Here is a 15,836-nt window from a genome sequence, read left to right on the forward strand (position 1 = left end):
CTGTGGCCTCATAAAAAGAAATGGAAAAAGTTCCTTCTGTTTCTATTTTGTGGACTAGCATAAGAAGTATTGGCATTAATTATTTTTGAAGGTCTGGTACTGAGTTGATCTGGCCCTCAATTTATTTTGTTTGGGAGACTTATAATTACTGCTTATATTTCACTAGGGGTTCAATTGCTTATCCAGTCTGGATTTGACTTTGGTACATCATATATACAAAAAATTTATTTATTTTAGATTTTCCTCACTTAGGATGATATTTTCCAGTTCCAACCATTTGCCTAAAATTTTCATGAATTCATTGTTTTTAATTGCTGAGTAGTATTCCATTGTGTAAATATACCACATTTTCTGTATCCATTCCTCCATTGAGGGACATCTGGGTTCTTTCCAGCTTCTGGCTATTATAAATAAGGCTGCTATGAACATAGTGGAGCATGTGTCCTTATTGCATGCCGGGGAATCCTCTGGGTATATGCCCAGGAGTGGTATAGCAGGATCTTCCGGTAGTGTCACGTTCAGTTTTCTGAGGAACCGCCAGACTGATTTCCAGAGTGGTTGTACCATCTTGCAATTCCACCAGCAGTGGAGGAGTGTTCCTCTTTCTCCACATCCTCGACAACACCTGCTGTCTCCTGAGATTTAACCTTAGCCATTCTGACTGGTGTGAGGTGAAATCTCAGGGTTGTTTTGATTTGCATTCCTCTAATGACTAATGATGTTGAGCATTTCTTAAGGTGCTTCTCATCCATCTAAATTAATTCAGGTGAAAATTCTTTGTTTGGATCTGCACCCCATTTTTAATAGGGTTATTTGGTTCCCTGGGGTCTAACTTCTTGAGTTCCTTGTATATATTGGATATTAGCTCTCTATCGGATGTAGGGTTGGTGAAGATCTTTGCCCAGTTTGTTGGTTGCCGTTTTGTCCTTTTGACAGTGTCCTTTGCCTTACAGAAACTGTAATTTTATGAGGTCCCATTTGTCAATTCTTGATCTTAGAGCATAAGCTATTGGTGTTCTGTTCAGGAACTTTTCCCCTGTGCCCATGTCCTCAAGGCTCTTCCCCAGTTTCTTTTCTATTAGTTTCAGTGTGTCTGGTTTTATGTGGAGGTTCTTGATCCACTTAGAGTTGAGCTTAGTACAAGGAGATAAGAATGGATCAATTCGCAGTCTTCTGCATGCTGACCTCCAGTTGAACCAGCACCATTTGTTGAAAAGGCTATCTTTTTTCCACTGTATGTTTTCCCTCTCCTTTGTCAAAGATCAAGTGACCATTGGTGTGTGGATTCATTTCTGCATCTTCACGTCTATTCCATTGATCCACTTGTCTGTTGCTGTGCCAATACATGCAGTTTTTAACACTATTGCTCTATAGTATTGGTTGAGGTCTGGGATATTTTCCAATATAGTAGAGTACAGATTTTAAACTATGACCCACGGATTTTCTTGATGTCTGTTGTTATATTTCTCTTTTCATTTCTAGTTTTGTTGATTTGGATCTTAGCTCTCCACCTTTTAGTTAATTGGGCTAAAGATTTGTCTATTGTTGCCTTCCTCAATGAATTAATCCTTAGTTTCATTGACATTTCCGTTGATATTTTTGCCTCTACTTTGTTGAGTTTATCTCCAAGTTTGGTTATTTCTTGCTATATTCTTATTTATACTGCTAGTTCTTTTCCTCCATAGCCTTCAGGAGTGGACTTAAGTTGTTAGTATGTGATCTCTCCAACTTTTTTCTGTAGTCACATACTGTTATGAACTTGCCATATAACTTAAGCAACACTTAATTGTGTCTCAATTGAATGTTGCACTTTCAGTTCTAGAAAGCTTTTTATTTTTCTACGAATTTATATCTTGACTCATTTTCTTCATTCTATAGTGAGTATTTCAGTTTTTAAGAATTTGCAATCTTTTCTGTTGTTATTAAAATTTAATCCTAGGTGATCAGAAAAGAGACATAAGAAAATTTAAATTTTCTTATATCTGTTGAGACTTGCTTTGTGATCAAGCATGTGGTCAATTTTGGAGAAAGGTTTTTGAACTACTGAGAAAATCATATACTCCTGTGTATTTGAGTGAAGTACTTTGTAAATATCTGCTAGGACCATTTGATATGCAACATTATTTAAATCCAACTTTTCTCTGTTTAGTTTCTACCTGAAGGACCTGTTGATTGTCAAGAATAGTCTAGTGAAATCACTCACTATAATTATGTAGACAAATGTAATTTCAGCTGTAGTAGTGTTTCTTTTATGAACTTTGGTGCGCATGTGTTGGGTATATAAATGGTTACATTTGCAATATATTCTTGGTGGATTTTTTTCTTTGGTGAGTATCTACTATGTTTCTCTATATCTTGATTAATTTCAGTTTATAATGTCATATATATATATATATATATATATATATATATTGCTTCTTGTGTTTGTTTGCTTAGAATATCTTCTTTCTTCCTTTTACTCTAAGATGACATCTATCCTTTATAAAAAGGTATGTTTCTTGGATTCAGCAAAGGAATGGGCCCAATTTTCTATGTCAATCTGTTTTCTTACTTGGGATTTGAGACTTTTAATATTGAGCAGTACTTATTTATTCCCGCTATTTTGTTGTTTCTTGTGGATTCCTCTTCTTTTTCATTTGATGGTATGGAATTATTTATTCTTTTGTTTTCTGTGGTGTGGTTAAGGTTAACCACAATTGAAGTTAACTTCCAATTGAAGTTCCCCTTCTTCTGTTTTCTGTAGAACTGGATTGGTAGATACATAAGCCTAAAACACCATGCATGAAGAAAGATCAAGACAAGCCTGGATTAATTTGGCAAGATCCTGTCTCAAACTTCAAAGGTTTGGGGGTTGTTTGATTGGTTGGTTGGTGGGTGGGTTGGTTGGTTAATTTCTGGTATTTTGAATCAGGATCTTATATTGCCTAGACTAATCTCAAATTCCATATGTATTCTGAACATTTAGAAGACTTCCTAGCATGAGTTCAGTCATCAAAACTAACCCTCAAAAAAGAAGAAATGAACCACAAACCTCACTCATAGAATAATTAGTATCATTCCCTGCAACAAGGGTTACACTTTCTTTCTTTCTTTCTTTCTTTCTTTCTTTCTTTCTTTCTTTCTTTCTTTCTTTCTTTCTTTCTTTTTTCTTTCTTTCCTTCTTTCTTTCTTTTTCTCTCTTTTTTCCTTCCTTCCTTTCCTTTTTCATTGTTTCATCCTTTTTCATTCTTGCTTTTTTCTTCCTTCCTTGCATTATATATATGGTGTATGTGTGTGTGTGTGTGTGTGTGTGTGTGTGTGTGTGTGTGTGTGTGTGTGTGTGATTGCATGCAAGTGTATTTGTTGGTACAGAGGACTATTACTAGAAATCAATTTTCTCATTTCACTCCGTGAGTCTTGGAGATCAAACTAGAGTCATAAGTCTTGATAGTAAGTGCCTTTTCCTTTCTGTACATCTTATTACCCCTTTTTCTGTTTGACTCCTCCCTTTCCCTCCCTAGCTGTAATTTAAATGAATAATAGCAGGATATAGCACATAACAAGAACAAAGCAACTCCCTGGTTTAATGGAGGTTCTTCCCTACTGGGTGAGAAGGTATATGAATTCTCTCCAGAAGATGCCTGGCACATAAACTAGTGTCCTTTAGGCCGCTCCTTTCCTACCGAGCTAAGTGCAGACTGCTGGTGCTCTGATAAGTGACTATGCAACCATGCTTGCTATTTTAATTGTGTTGTACAATTCAATATTATGTAAAGTAAGAAATACAGGGGTGAAAAAAATAGTTGTTTCTATAGACATTTAGATAAGTGCCTTGAGACGCTCCACAGTACCTGGTAACGTGTAAAAAATTGCAGTCAAATTAGGTGAAATATAAGAGCACAAAATCCATGAGGCTTGAAATCTGGCTTCATTTAACACTGAAATCGTCTTACCAAGGACTACTCAGGGAGGCTGTATATAGAATTGGTGAATGACACACCTTGTCTGAAAAGGCAGTGCTGAGCTTCACCTAATGATGCATTTAGACCTGCAAGCTAAGGCTTGGCCTCACATTAAAGGAAAATGTAATGAACGTACACATATATGTTTAAAGGTGTCTAAGTGTCACTTTAACGATCTTTGGCATTCACTGACACTAATTAACCAACTGCTTATGCTAATTGTTATGCCTATGAGGCTGCTTTCCTTAGGAGTCATGACTGCACCAAGAGGCCACTTCTGTGCCTGTTCCTTTTTCTTTAAACACTTTAACTTTGAACCCATCTAATACGGTATTAAAGACATAAGCTTCACACCTGCACGTCCCTTGCAACAAGGGTTCTACTTCTTGCCATTACACCCGCCATCTTTCTTTTTTTTATTATATATTTTTATTTTCTATATTCTTTGTTTACATTCCAAATGATTTCCCCTTTCCCAGTTCCCCCTTCCCCATATGTCCCATAAACCTTCTTCTCTCCAACCATTCTCCAATCACCTCTCTCCTTTTTCTCTGTCCTGATACTCCCATCCAGTGCTAGATCAAACCTTTCCAGAATCAGGTCCACCCACCACCTTTCTTCTTCCGGCCTCCACCACATGCTAAACACAGTAGTTATTTTTGAAAAGTCATTTTCAATATGCACTGAAAATGTCAGTCCCTGCATTGTAACCTACGAATTAGAAGTCCAGCTTCTATGAGTCTAAGTTATGTGTAAATCCCTGTACTGTGAAATTAAAGTTTCACAAGTGAAGGAAAGATGCTCAGTTAGAGAGTAGCATTTTCATTTTAATTGGCAAGCTGGAGCTTGATTTTAAACATCAAATATGGATTCTCAAGCTAATCTAGATATGGATAGATGCCACTAGAGCTTTTAGTTCAATCTAATATCTGACGATGTGATTCCATTTTGATCCTTCTGAGTTTTCTGTGAACCATGCAGAACACACAGAAATATTCTTTTCATTTTATAAACTCTGGAACTAATTGTCTTAATAGTTACTGACTTACTCATGATGTGGCAGATAATGTGCGATTAAATGAGGCTTGAACTTGGCACTGCCTCCCTTCAGCCACCTTTGAAATGGTTCCAAGCTTTTTTTTTTTTTTTTTTTTTTTACAACTGGCAAGGATTATTTTCAGGGACTCTAAAGAAATGGTCAAACCCCATGATACAAAAATCTTTGCTTATCTTTTCTTAGGTTGGTTCATACACATAGTTGTACAGGTTAGCTTTTTTTTTTTTTAAAAAAAATACATTTTCCACAGTGTTCTTTGTGTGTGGTTGGACTAGGTGAGTTGTATGCATTTGTGTTTCATAGTATTCATACAGAGGTCAGGGGACATCTTTAAGTGTTGGTCATCCCTTTTTACCATGTTTGAAACAGTGTCATTTTGTACTTGCCTATACCAGGTTAAGCCTCTGAGACTCTGGAGAATCTCCCATCTTGGTGTTCCAACCATGCAGAAATAATAGATAGGGGCTATTAACTCCAGTGGCTTTATGTAGGGTCTACATGACCAATTCTTTACCTACTGAGTGGTCTTGCTCTAGTTTTTTAGTAAAAAGGATTTGACTTACAGAGACTAATTAGCCATTCATTCCTTTGGCTTCTTTTTTTGGCATTTGTTTTGTTCTTTTTTATTTTTGTTATTGATGTTTGTTTTTCTCAAGCCAGGGTTTCTCAGTGGAACCAGCCCTGGCTTTCCTGGACTGCTTTGTAGACCAGGCTGGCCTCAGATTCACAGAGATCACCTGCCTCTGCCTCATAAGTGCTGGGATTAAAGGCATGTGCCTCCATGCCAATCTTCCTTTGCTCTCTTTTAACTTCTGAAATAGTTGGAAATTATAAAGGTAGACTTTTGTTAACAGACCCAAGAAAGTCACCAAGACATCAGGTAAACTATGTGGTTATTCCCTTAGTCCCATACTTGCCTTTTTGCTTTATTAATCTATTAACAGCTACTGACAGGTCATTAACAAAACCTTGAGAGAAAGGAATTTTTAACATATTTCCCACAGAGCTTTCAAAATAACGGGATGTCCTTACTCTTTAAACAGGTCTTAAAGATGACAAGAGATGAGGTGAATGCACTAATTAGGAATCAACGAAAAGGTGGAGGAGGGGGAAAAGAAAGCCAGGCAATGAGGCGCGGGTGAAAGTTCTTTAGGAGATAGAGGAGATTTATTCCTGTCATTGTCACATGACATCATTCATACTGTGCCTTATTTTTTTGTTTGTTTTTTTGTTTTTTGTTTTATTTTTAAAATATTTTTTATTCGATATAATTTATTTACATTTCAAATGATTTCCCCTTTTCTAGCCCCCCCACTCCCCGAAAGTCCCATAAGTCGCCTTCTCTTCCCCTGTTCTCCCACCCACCCCTTCCCACTTCCCCGTTCTGGTTTTGATGAATACTGTTTCACTGAGTCTTTCCAGAACCAGGGGCCACTCCTCCTTTCTTCTTGTACCTCATTTGATGTGTGGATTATGTTTTGGATATTCCAGTTTTCTAGGTTAATAACCACTTATTAGTGAGTGCATACCATGATTCACCTTTTGAGTCTGGGTTACCTCACTTAGTATGATGTTCTCTAGCTCCATCCATTTGCCTAAGAATTTCATGAATTCATTGTTTCTAATGGCTGAATAGTACTCCATTGTGTAGATATACCACATTTTTTGCATCCACTCTTCTGTTGAGGGATACCTGGGTTCTTTCCAGCATCTGGCGATTATAAATAGGGCTGCTATGAACATAGTAGAGCATGTATCCTTATTACATGGTGGGGAATCCTCTGGGTATATGCACAGGAGTGGTATAGCAGGATCTTCTGGAAGTGAGGTGCCCAGTTTTCGGAGGAACCGCCAGACTGCTTTCCAGAGTGGTTGTACCAATTTGCAACCCCACCAGCAGTGGAGGAGTGTTCCTCTTTCTCCACACCCTCTCCAATACCTGCTGTCTCCTGAATTTTTAATCTTAGCCATTCTGACTGGTGTAAGATGAAATCTTAGGGTTGTTTTGATTTGCATTTCCCTAATGATTAATGACGTTGAGCATTTTTTAAGATGCTTCTCCGCCATCCAAATTTCTTCAGGTGAGAATTCCTTGTTTAACTCTGTACCCCATTTTTTAATAGGGTTGTTCGGTTTTCTGGAGTCTAACTTCTTGAGTTCTTTATATATATTGGATATTAGCCCTCTATCTGATATAGGATTTGTGAAGATCTTTTTATCCCGGGAATGCAGGGTTGGTTCAATATACGGAAATCCATCAATACAATCCACTACATAAACAAACTCAAAGAACAAAACCACATGGTCATTTCATTGGATGCTGAAAAAGCATTTGACAAAATTCAGCATCCTTTCATGCTTAAAGTCTTGGAGAGAACAGGAATTCAAGGCCCATACCTAAACATAGTAAAAGCAATATACAGCAAACTGGTAGCCAGCATCAAACTAAATGGAGAGAAACTTGAAGCAATCCCACTGAAATCAGGGACCAGACAAGGCTGCCCCCTTTCTCCTTATCTTTTCAATATTGTACTTGAGGTACTAGCTCGGGCAATTTGACAACATAAGGAGGTCAAAGGGATACAAATTGGAAAGGAAGAAGTCAAACTATCATTATTTGCAGACAACATGATAGTCTACCTAAGTGACCCAAAAAACTCCACTAGAGAGCTCCTACAGCTGATAAACAACTTCAGCAAAGTGGCAGGTTATAAAATCAACTCAAGCAAATCAGTAGCCTTCCTATACTCAAAGGATAAGCAGGCTGAGAAAGAAATTAGGGAAATGACCCCCTTCACAATAGCCACAAACAGTATAAAGTATCTTGGGGTGACTCTTACCAAACATGTGAAAGATCTGTATGACAAGAACTTCAAGACTCTGAAGAAGGAAATGGAAGAAGACCTCAAAAAATGGGAAAACTTCCCATGCTCATGGATCGGTAGAATCAATATAGTTAAAATGGCCATTTTGCCAAAAACAATATACAGATTCAATGCAATACCCATCAAAATCCCAACTCAATTCTTCACAGAGTTAGAAAGAGCAATTATCAAATTCATCTGGAACAACAAAAAACCCAGGATAGCTAAAACTATTCTCAGCAACAAAAGAAAATCTGGGGGAATCAGTATCCCTGACCTCAAGCAATACTACAGAGCAATAGTGTTAAAAACTGCATAGTATTGGTACAGTGACAGGCAGGAAGATCAATGGAACAGGATTGAAGATCCAGAAATGAACCCACACACCTATGGCCACTTGATCCTCGACAAAGAGGCTGAAAACATCCAATGGAAAAAAGATAGCCTTTTCAACAAATGGTGCTGGTTCAACTGGAGGGCAGCATGCAGAAGAATGCGAATTGATCCATCCTTGTCTCCTTGTACTAAGCTCAAATCCAAATGGATCAAGGACCTCCACATAAAGCCAGACACTCTGAAGCTAATAAAAAAGAAACTGGGGAAGACCCTTGAGGACATTGGTACAGGGAGAAAGTTTCTGAACAGAACACCAATAGTGTATGCTCTAAGAGCAAGAATTGACAAATGGGACCTCATAAAATTGCAAAGTTTCTGTAAGGCAAAGGACACCATCAAGAGGACAAATCGGCAACCAACAAATTGGGAAAAGATCTTCATACTGTGCCTTATTGTCACTTAAAAGTCATTTTGCATTTATTGATTAGCTACCAGTTGTTTATTTCCTGTTCTACTCTCCTTCATCTTGCAATGATAAAACTCTGTAGTTAAAAGCAATGTTGGGGAAGAAAGGACTAATCCTTTTCGGTCATAGCCCATCTCTGAGGGAAGTTGGGAAAGAGCTTAAAGCAAAAATCATGGTGTGTGTGTGTGTGTGTGTGTGTGTGTGTGTTTGTTTGTTTATGTGTTTGTGTGTGTGTGTGTGTATGCACACGCCCGCGCTGGCTTGTCCACTGGTTCATGCTCAGCTAGCTTTCTTATGCAGGACAATCTTCATAGGGATGTTATAGTCCACAGTGGGCTGCACTGTCCCACATCAATCACCAACACCAAGCGATACAGACACTCCTCCACAAACCTTTCCACAGGTCAGTTTGTACTAGGCTTTCCTCTGAGATGATTCTATGCTGTGTCAAGTCTACAGCTAAACTAGGACACTTACATGCTAGAAATTGAGCCCCCAGGTCTGTCTATGCTCGACAAGTGTTCTAACACAGCCTGCATCTGGGCTCACAGTTTTAAAGTGGAATAGTCAGTACTAATTTTGGGTGTTGTTGTTTGTTTCTCCGACAAGTTATTAAAATCTATTAAATTTGATTTGTAGGGAGTATATTTCAGTAAAAAGTTCTCATGCAATGGAGATTATTTATTCTATATTTCTATACATTAGATTGTTTCAAATTATGCATCAGCTGCCTTTTTCAAATCTGTTTTTTTTAACCTTTCCTCTTTGGAATATAAGTATAGCTGAACCTCATTCATTTAAGCTAGAGAACATGCTAAAATTCTCAAATACTACTTTAATGCTTCTCATGTGTAAGGTTCTGATTGCCTTTTTCTTGACTTAGAAACTGAATACTAAATAGGGAAAATTCTTTAGTACTTGCAACTTCCAAACTGTATGCTTGCATTGTAAATACATATGATGGATAGATATTTATTTATGAAGTACTTTTAAGCAATAAAGAAACAAAAATAAAATACAACCAACAATAGACCTTCCAAGACTAGTGAAAGAAGCTCATATATTATAAACTCTACCCAAAGGCATCACTATGCAAATTTAATTTTTAGGCTCTGGATGCCTCCCATGTTGGCTGCTCAAAAGTTTTGTACTTGTATATTCAAGAATCTAGAGGCATTGGTCACCTCGAAAATGTAATATTATAAAGACACTGCCATTAATGATTTTTATGTACTTCTGCAAACCCTTCTTGAATTTGAAATAATGAATAAGTCTTTCAACTTTTATGACTAAAATATTGAGTTCTGTTTTATGGCCTTTATTATATTCTGTAGAATCAGCTGTCTGCTTCAGGCAAAGAAGAATTTAAGTTAAAATTGGAATGAAATTGTTGCTATCAAATCAAAAGGTTTAAAATAGGAATCATGAATTCAGGAAACACATAAATTTTCAGAAGTTGGAAATACAATAGAATACCATGTCTTGTGTATTTTCTGAGCAGTCTTTCCATCCTCCCTGTTCTGTACAGCCCAGTGCTGTGTGTGTGTGTGTGTGTCCAGAATAATTACATATCCAAGTATAGGCTAAGATTATTGCTGAAAAATTCATTTCCTTAGAGAATTTCATCAGAGATTTTGCACAGCTTATGAGAAAATTTAGTTCTGAGGAATTCTAAAGAAATCCCACTAATTTCTCCCAATTTCTGTGAGTAAGACAGAAAGAGGAAATGATGGTGAATTCCACAAGACTGGAGACTATGGGAGTTACACCATTACCAGGGAACAAAACTGAGCTGCTTTAGACCACTTTCCTTTTAAATTAAGCATTCTTTCTTTTTTCTGCCACTGAGGATCAAGCCTACATTCTAGGTAAGTATTGACTTTTGATTTGAGACAAGGTCTCTCTACATTGCCCATTCTGATCCTGGAATCTTGTTGCCCCAATCTCCCTCCCATGCAGCTGGGATTACAGGTTGTACCACCAGGTCTGGCATAGGTTCACACTTTGATTATATGCTTAATTGGAGTAGTGATTTGTTTTCTACAGAAAGAAAAGATGGAAAGGGTAAGATTCTGATAGATTCTCCTTTTATGAGCAAGTGTCTTTTTACAAGACCCAGAAGGGACTACAACTATTATGGTCATATTGGTCAAATTTAGATTCTTTGTTTCCAACATGGAACTCGAATGTCCTGACTAAGATTCAGTGTAAGAGCATTTGGAACAATATAATGTGATTTTTATTAGGTAAGTGCATAGACCACCAGTCTCGCTTATGTTTCAGAGTGAGAGGAAGAAATGCCCCAGTCTGCCTGTGTGGTTCTTGGTAACCTGTGACCTCAAGGCTAACCTAAAAACATTCAGCACAGGGACTGCCTTGAAAATAAATCTTGTTTAAGCACATTTCCTTTATTTAAAGCACTCACTCTGCATAATTAATGGTGATGATTAAAACCCAGGCAGGATATCACAAAAAATATGATAGAATGTATTATGCAGAATGTAGTAAATGCCACTATACAGGTGATACTTTTCAGAAATAATTTATTTCTCTTAGAATTCAGGTCAAGAAAAGAAACAAAATTATCATTTATGCATAACCTCAATTCCATACACACCCTTATTACATTGAAGAAACAAATGCACTGTGCATTTCTTTGAAGTGGTTTGGCGTTATTATACTTGTCTAACTTTTTGTTAAACGTAGTGGGTTTTGTTGGCCTTGAAAATGCAATTTAAAAATGTAACTGATGTTTCTCTGCCACCATTAAGAGAAATACACATAGCAAAATGAATGCACACTCATTTCAGCCTGTAAGATTTGTTTTTTAAATTATTCCATTTGCAGCCAGAGGAAACATGAGATCATTTCTTTCCCTCTGCCAACAAAGTGATTTCCCCACCCCATGTAGACAGTCAAGTGAGCTTCAGGGTCCGGGTTTACTTTCTACCATCTTTGGTTAAGCTTGCATGTAGCCTAGTGGCTCTAATGAGACAAGACTCAGTAGGCAGCCCTTGAGAGAATGTCCAAAGAACATAGTGTCCGGAAGCTGAGCTCATTATGTAGGGTAAGAAATGAGCAAGGCTAAGCAGAGTGCATGCATGGCTGCTTTGCGGTTGTTGGTGTGCATAAGCGCTGTACTCTCATTCCACGTGCATTCCAAGTGCTAGGACATACATGCATACACATGCGCACACGTGCGCAATGATCACCAAGCCTCAGGCCAGGACAAGTCCCTAGCACTCCCAACCCAGCTCCTCCGCCTCTCCGCACCCATCCGGGCTCCACGTGGGCGCACCCAGGCGCCAGGCGGCCGCGGCCCACGGAGCTCAGAGCCTGCCCCGAGCTGAGAGGGAAGGCGCGGCCCGGGGCGGGACGGACAAAGCTGGCGTCCAATGGAGCCCAGCATTAGCTCTCCGAAAGGAGGGAGCGGAGGCTCACGCGGGTCCAATGAGCGGGGAGCCCGAGTGGGACTTCCTCCCGGAATCCCGTTGGCCATGATAGCGGGGCCGTGGGTGACACGTAAGTTGGGTGGGAGGTGGCGGGCGGCTGGAGCTTCCAGATCAGTGACACCGGCCCACCGCCCCCCTTAACCTGACCAGACCAACCAGTCCCCATCTCTTCACCATACCCGAAGGACGTGCTAGGGGTCCCTGCTAGGAGCCAAGTCCCTTTGTTGGGCGCGCGTCCCCTACTAGTGGCGGCGACAAAGTCCAGCAGTGGGAGCCGGCGCAAGGGGTGGGGACAGTGAGGCCAAAAAGTGGGGAGTAGGGAAAACCGAGCCAGCCGGCTGCGCGCGGTACCCGTAGCAAGGGTAGCGGGCTCTGAAGTATGCAAAGGGACTCCACGCGGGTCCAGCCACTCGCGGAGATCGGACACCACAGAAGTTTGGTAGCTGCTGGGGTGGTGTCGATGACCTGGCGCCCCGCTGCTCGCTGGGGCTGAGCGGCTGCCCCTTCCTCTCTGGTCCCGCTTTTGTGTCTCGCGTCTGCAGCTCATGCCCAGTGCAGCTACTTCTCGCCGTGGCTGCTTCTGAGCTGTCCGACGCGGCCGAGGACCGACTGAGGACACGACGGCTCCCGCCGCCGCAGCGCGGGGCGCAGGAGGGACTATGGGAAACGGGATGTGCTCCCGAAAGCAGAAGCGGATCTTCCAGACGCTGCTGCTCCTCACCGTGGTCTTCGGCTTCCTCTATGGCGCGATGCTCTACTTGGAACTGCAGACACAGCTGCGCAAAGCCGAGGCGGTGGCGCTCAAGTACCAGCAGCACCAGGACTCACTCTCTGCCCAATTGCAAGGTACAGTTAAGGGGAAGCGCGGCCAACTTCTCTCTGAGCTGGTGCTGGGGCTGAAAAAGTAGCTTGGTGTACAGTTGGCTTTGCAGGTACCACCTATTGACCTCCTGGGGCATCTGAGGGAGCCGCCCTGGGGATGTTGGCTTCTGAGCGTGTGTGGGGAGATAATATCCCAGTTTTCCTGATTCCTCCCAGGAGTTGTCTTTGGAATCCACAGAACCAGCGCACAGTCCTGCCTGGCGTTTGGTGGGCACATACAACACGAGTCTTTTACCCGAAGCACTTGTCAAAGGCCCAGCTGCAATCTAGGCAAACAGCCCTTTGCTACATCTGCCAATCCTTTCCCAAGAGGCAAGACTTGGTTTGTAGACATAAAGAGTTACACAGACATTTCCTAACCGGTGTTCATTTTCAAGAAAAAAAAAAAAAAAAAAACCCAAAAGGCTATATACACTAGTGGCTTGTGAATGGAACCTGCAAGCTTGTGTTACTGCTCTTGTTATGTATGTTCATTTAGTAGTTAACTTGAGAAATGGTGGATGTGAAGGAAAAGTCCATACCACTTGATTACTGATTATCCTACAAATGATTGTTTTTTAAAGGCTTGCCTTCCTGGGGAAGCCTTTATTTAGCTCATCTGTAGAACCCTGTGTGTGCACGTGTGTATTCAGGAATACACATGTGTGTTTTAGAGTTAACGTTGAGAAGTTAAAGAGGAAACATAAAATCTCACTTTGCCAGTCATGGGAGACTCAACTTGTACAAGATGTTCGCAGCTTGTATCCTTTCATTTTAAGAATCACATTGTGAGTTTCTACGGTCCAGATGATTCATGTGTGAGTGCATGCAAACACTTTGTGGTTCCGTTAAGGACATACTTGTTGTATGTATTTTTATGAATGATTTTTGCCTGTCTGGCTGGTTTGTTTTCAACACTCACGAAGCTCTCTCTCTTGAATACAAAGCAAGTGAGAAATAAAAAGTCCTACCTAAATGCTGACCATCCTTGTTGTGAATGTAAATATAGCTTATTGAATCATCCTGGGCAGAAATAAGCTGAAGGAGGGGTATTTCTGACAGTGGAAGTGTATACAAATAGAAAACAGATCTCTTTGCTTTGATCCAGCTATTCAGAGCATCTTCCAGTAAGGCATTTAAGATGGGAGAAAATGATATGCAATTATTTGCTTGGTCTGATTTGTTCGTCCTAACTTAGAAGAAAAGAAAGTATTTTTAGCTCCTTTGGTGCTGCATGGCTCCAGCCAATGAAAATATGTGGCTGGGCTTCCTTCAAAGGGAAGGCTTGTTTTTGATAGTTTCATATTTAAAAGAAAAAGTTTAAAGTGTGGAAATTTACCTATGAGTTGTTGGTATGAGAAGGGTAGAGACTTGCTTATTTATTTAGAAAATCATCAATGCCTTCTACATGAGTTTCTGTGTGTGTGTGTATGTGTGTGTGTGTGTGTGTGTATGTGTGTGTATAGTGTGTGTGTATGTGTTGACTTGCCTGTGTGCACATGTGAGGGCCAGAGTTTTTCTTCCTTTATCTAATCCTTCTGTTTCTCCTGAGACAGGGTCCCTAACGGAGCCTTGAGTACCAGTTTTGGCTAGGTTGACTAATCAGCTGACACTTGGGGTGTGTGTGTTGTTATGATCAGTGTTTGTTTTTCGCTCTCCACCTTATTTCTTGAGACAGGGTCACTCAATTCAAGCTTTGATCTCACTGATTCAGCCAGACTGTCTAGCCAGTGAGCTCCAAGAATGTGTTCTTTTCACCACGCACCACGCAGCACCCAGAGTGCAGGCACACACCACCATACCTGGATACCTGGGACCTGGGTTCTTACACGGGTCCTGGGGATCCAAACTGAGGTCCTTAAGCTTGTTGCATAGCAAGCAAGCACTTGCTGGGCTGGGCTGTTGACCCATAGTCTACTGAACCCCTGAAATGTTACTTAACTGTTGCTTTGGCCTTGCAATAGTCCCAATGATTGTGTAGGAAGAATTGGTTCACAAGCTGGCTAAAGTTTCTGCTTATTTTCAAAAAAGCCTTCAGGCTTGCCCTTAGCAACACTCATGCTCACGTCTGCACTCTGTTTAATAAGGAATATTTTCTGAGGGCATGCAGCTTTATTTTTCCTTCCCCAGGACAGATGGTATTTTACCCTGTGGTGCCACACACCACCTTCATAGAGAGCTTTCAGAGTGTTTGATTTCATTCTTTTTTTTTTAATTATTTATTCATTTGCTTGTTTTTGATGCATATGTCTACGTGTGGGTGTTCATGAGTGCAGAAGTCTAGACTGATGCCTTGTGTCTCTTCTCATTTTCTCTTCACCTTTACATTTTGAGATGGCATCTTTCACTGAACCTGAGGGTTATTGATTTATCTAGGCTGGCTGGCTTTGGGTATCTGCCAGTCTCTCCTCCACAGTCATAGGGATATAAAGCAAAGTGTAGGTCTGCAGGCCTACCTCCTCCTGAAACTCTCCCTCCCTCCTTCTCTCTGTCCCTCTCACCATTGTTTAAGACTTGCTTAGTTAAGTGAGATAGATCTCTTGACCTGAATAAAGGTCAGAGTTAATTTTGAGTGGCCTTCTAAAACATGACTCTTGAAAAAGTCAAAGTAACTGTATCTGAACCATGTGGTTCGCATGTGTTAAGTGCGCATAGTTAAGCTATCTTCATTTGAAGAATAGACTGTGTACTCCAGGGTCCTTCAAATGGAGGTTACTCTTTTTGTACAATAGTCTCATAATTGGAGCTGGAGAATGACATGGAAAGGTCCATGACCAGATGACCTTCTCCCCAAAAATCCATGACAACATCTTCTGCATCTGTGTGTCTATCTATATAGCTATGAATCTTATCTGTCTG

At 40.3% G+C, this 15,836-nt stretch overlaps 1 protein-coding gene across 5 annotated transcripts in view; it reads left to right on the forward strand.

Moving 5' to 3' along the window:
- Positions 1-12,165: 12,165 nt before the first annotated feature.
- Golim4 (golgi integral membrane protein 4) overlaps positions 12,166-15,836 on the forward strand; it is a 90,304-nt gene continuing 86,633 nt past the window's right edge. For 2 of the 5 annotated variants that reach the window (XM_052180346.1, XM_052180347.1), the window contains exon 1: positions 12,166-12,962. In XM_052180346.1, the coding sequence (XP_052036306.1) occupies positions 12,776-12,962 (187 nt within the window). In that variant the 5' untranslated portion in view covers positions 12,166-12,775. The remainder of the gene's footprint in view (positions 12,963-15,836) is intronic. The other 3 variants (XM_052180343.1, XM_052180344.1, XM_052180345.1) reach the window with 2 other exon arrangements.

This window comes from Apodemus sylvaticus, chromosome 4 (assembly GCF_947179515.1).
Source record: "Apodemus sylvaticus chromosome 4, mApoSyl1.1, whole genome shotgun sequence".
NCBI classification, from domain to species: domain Eukaryota; kingdom Metazoa; phylum Chordata; class Mammalia; order Rodentia; family Muridae; genus Apodemus; species Apodemus sylvaticus.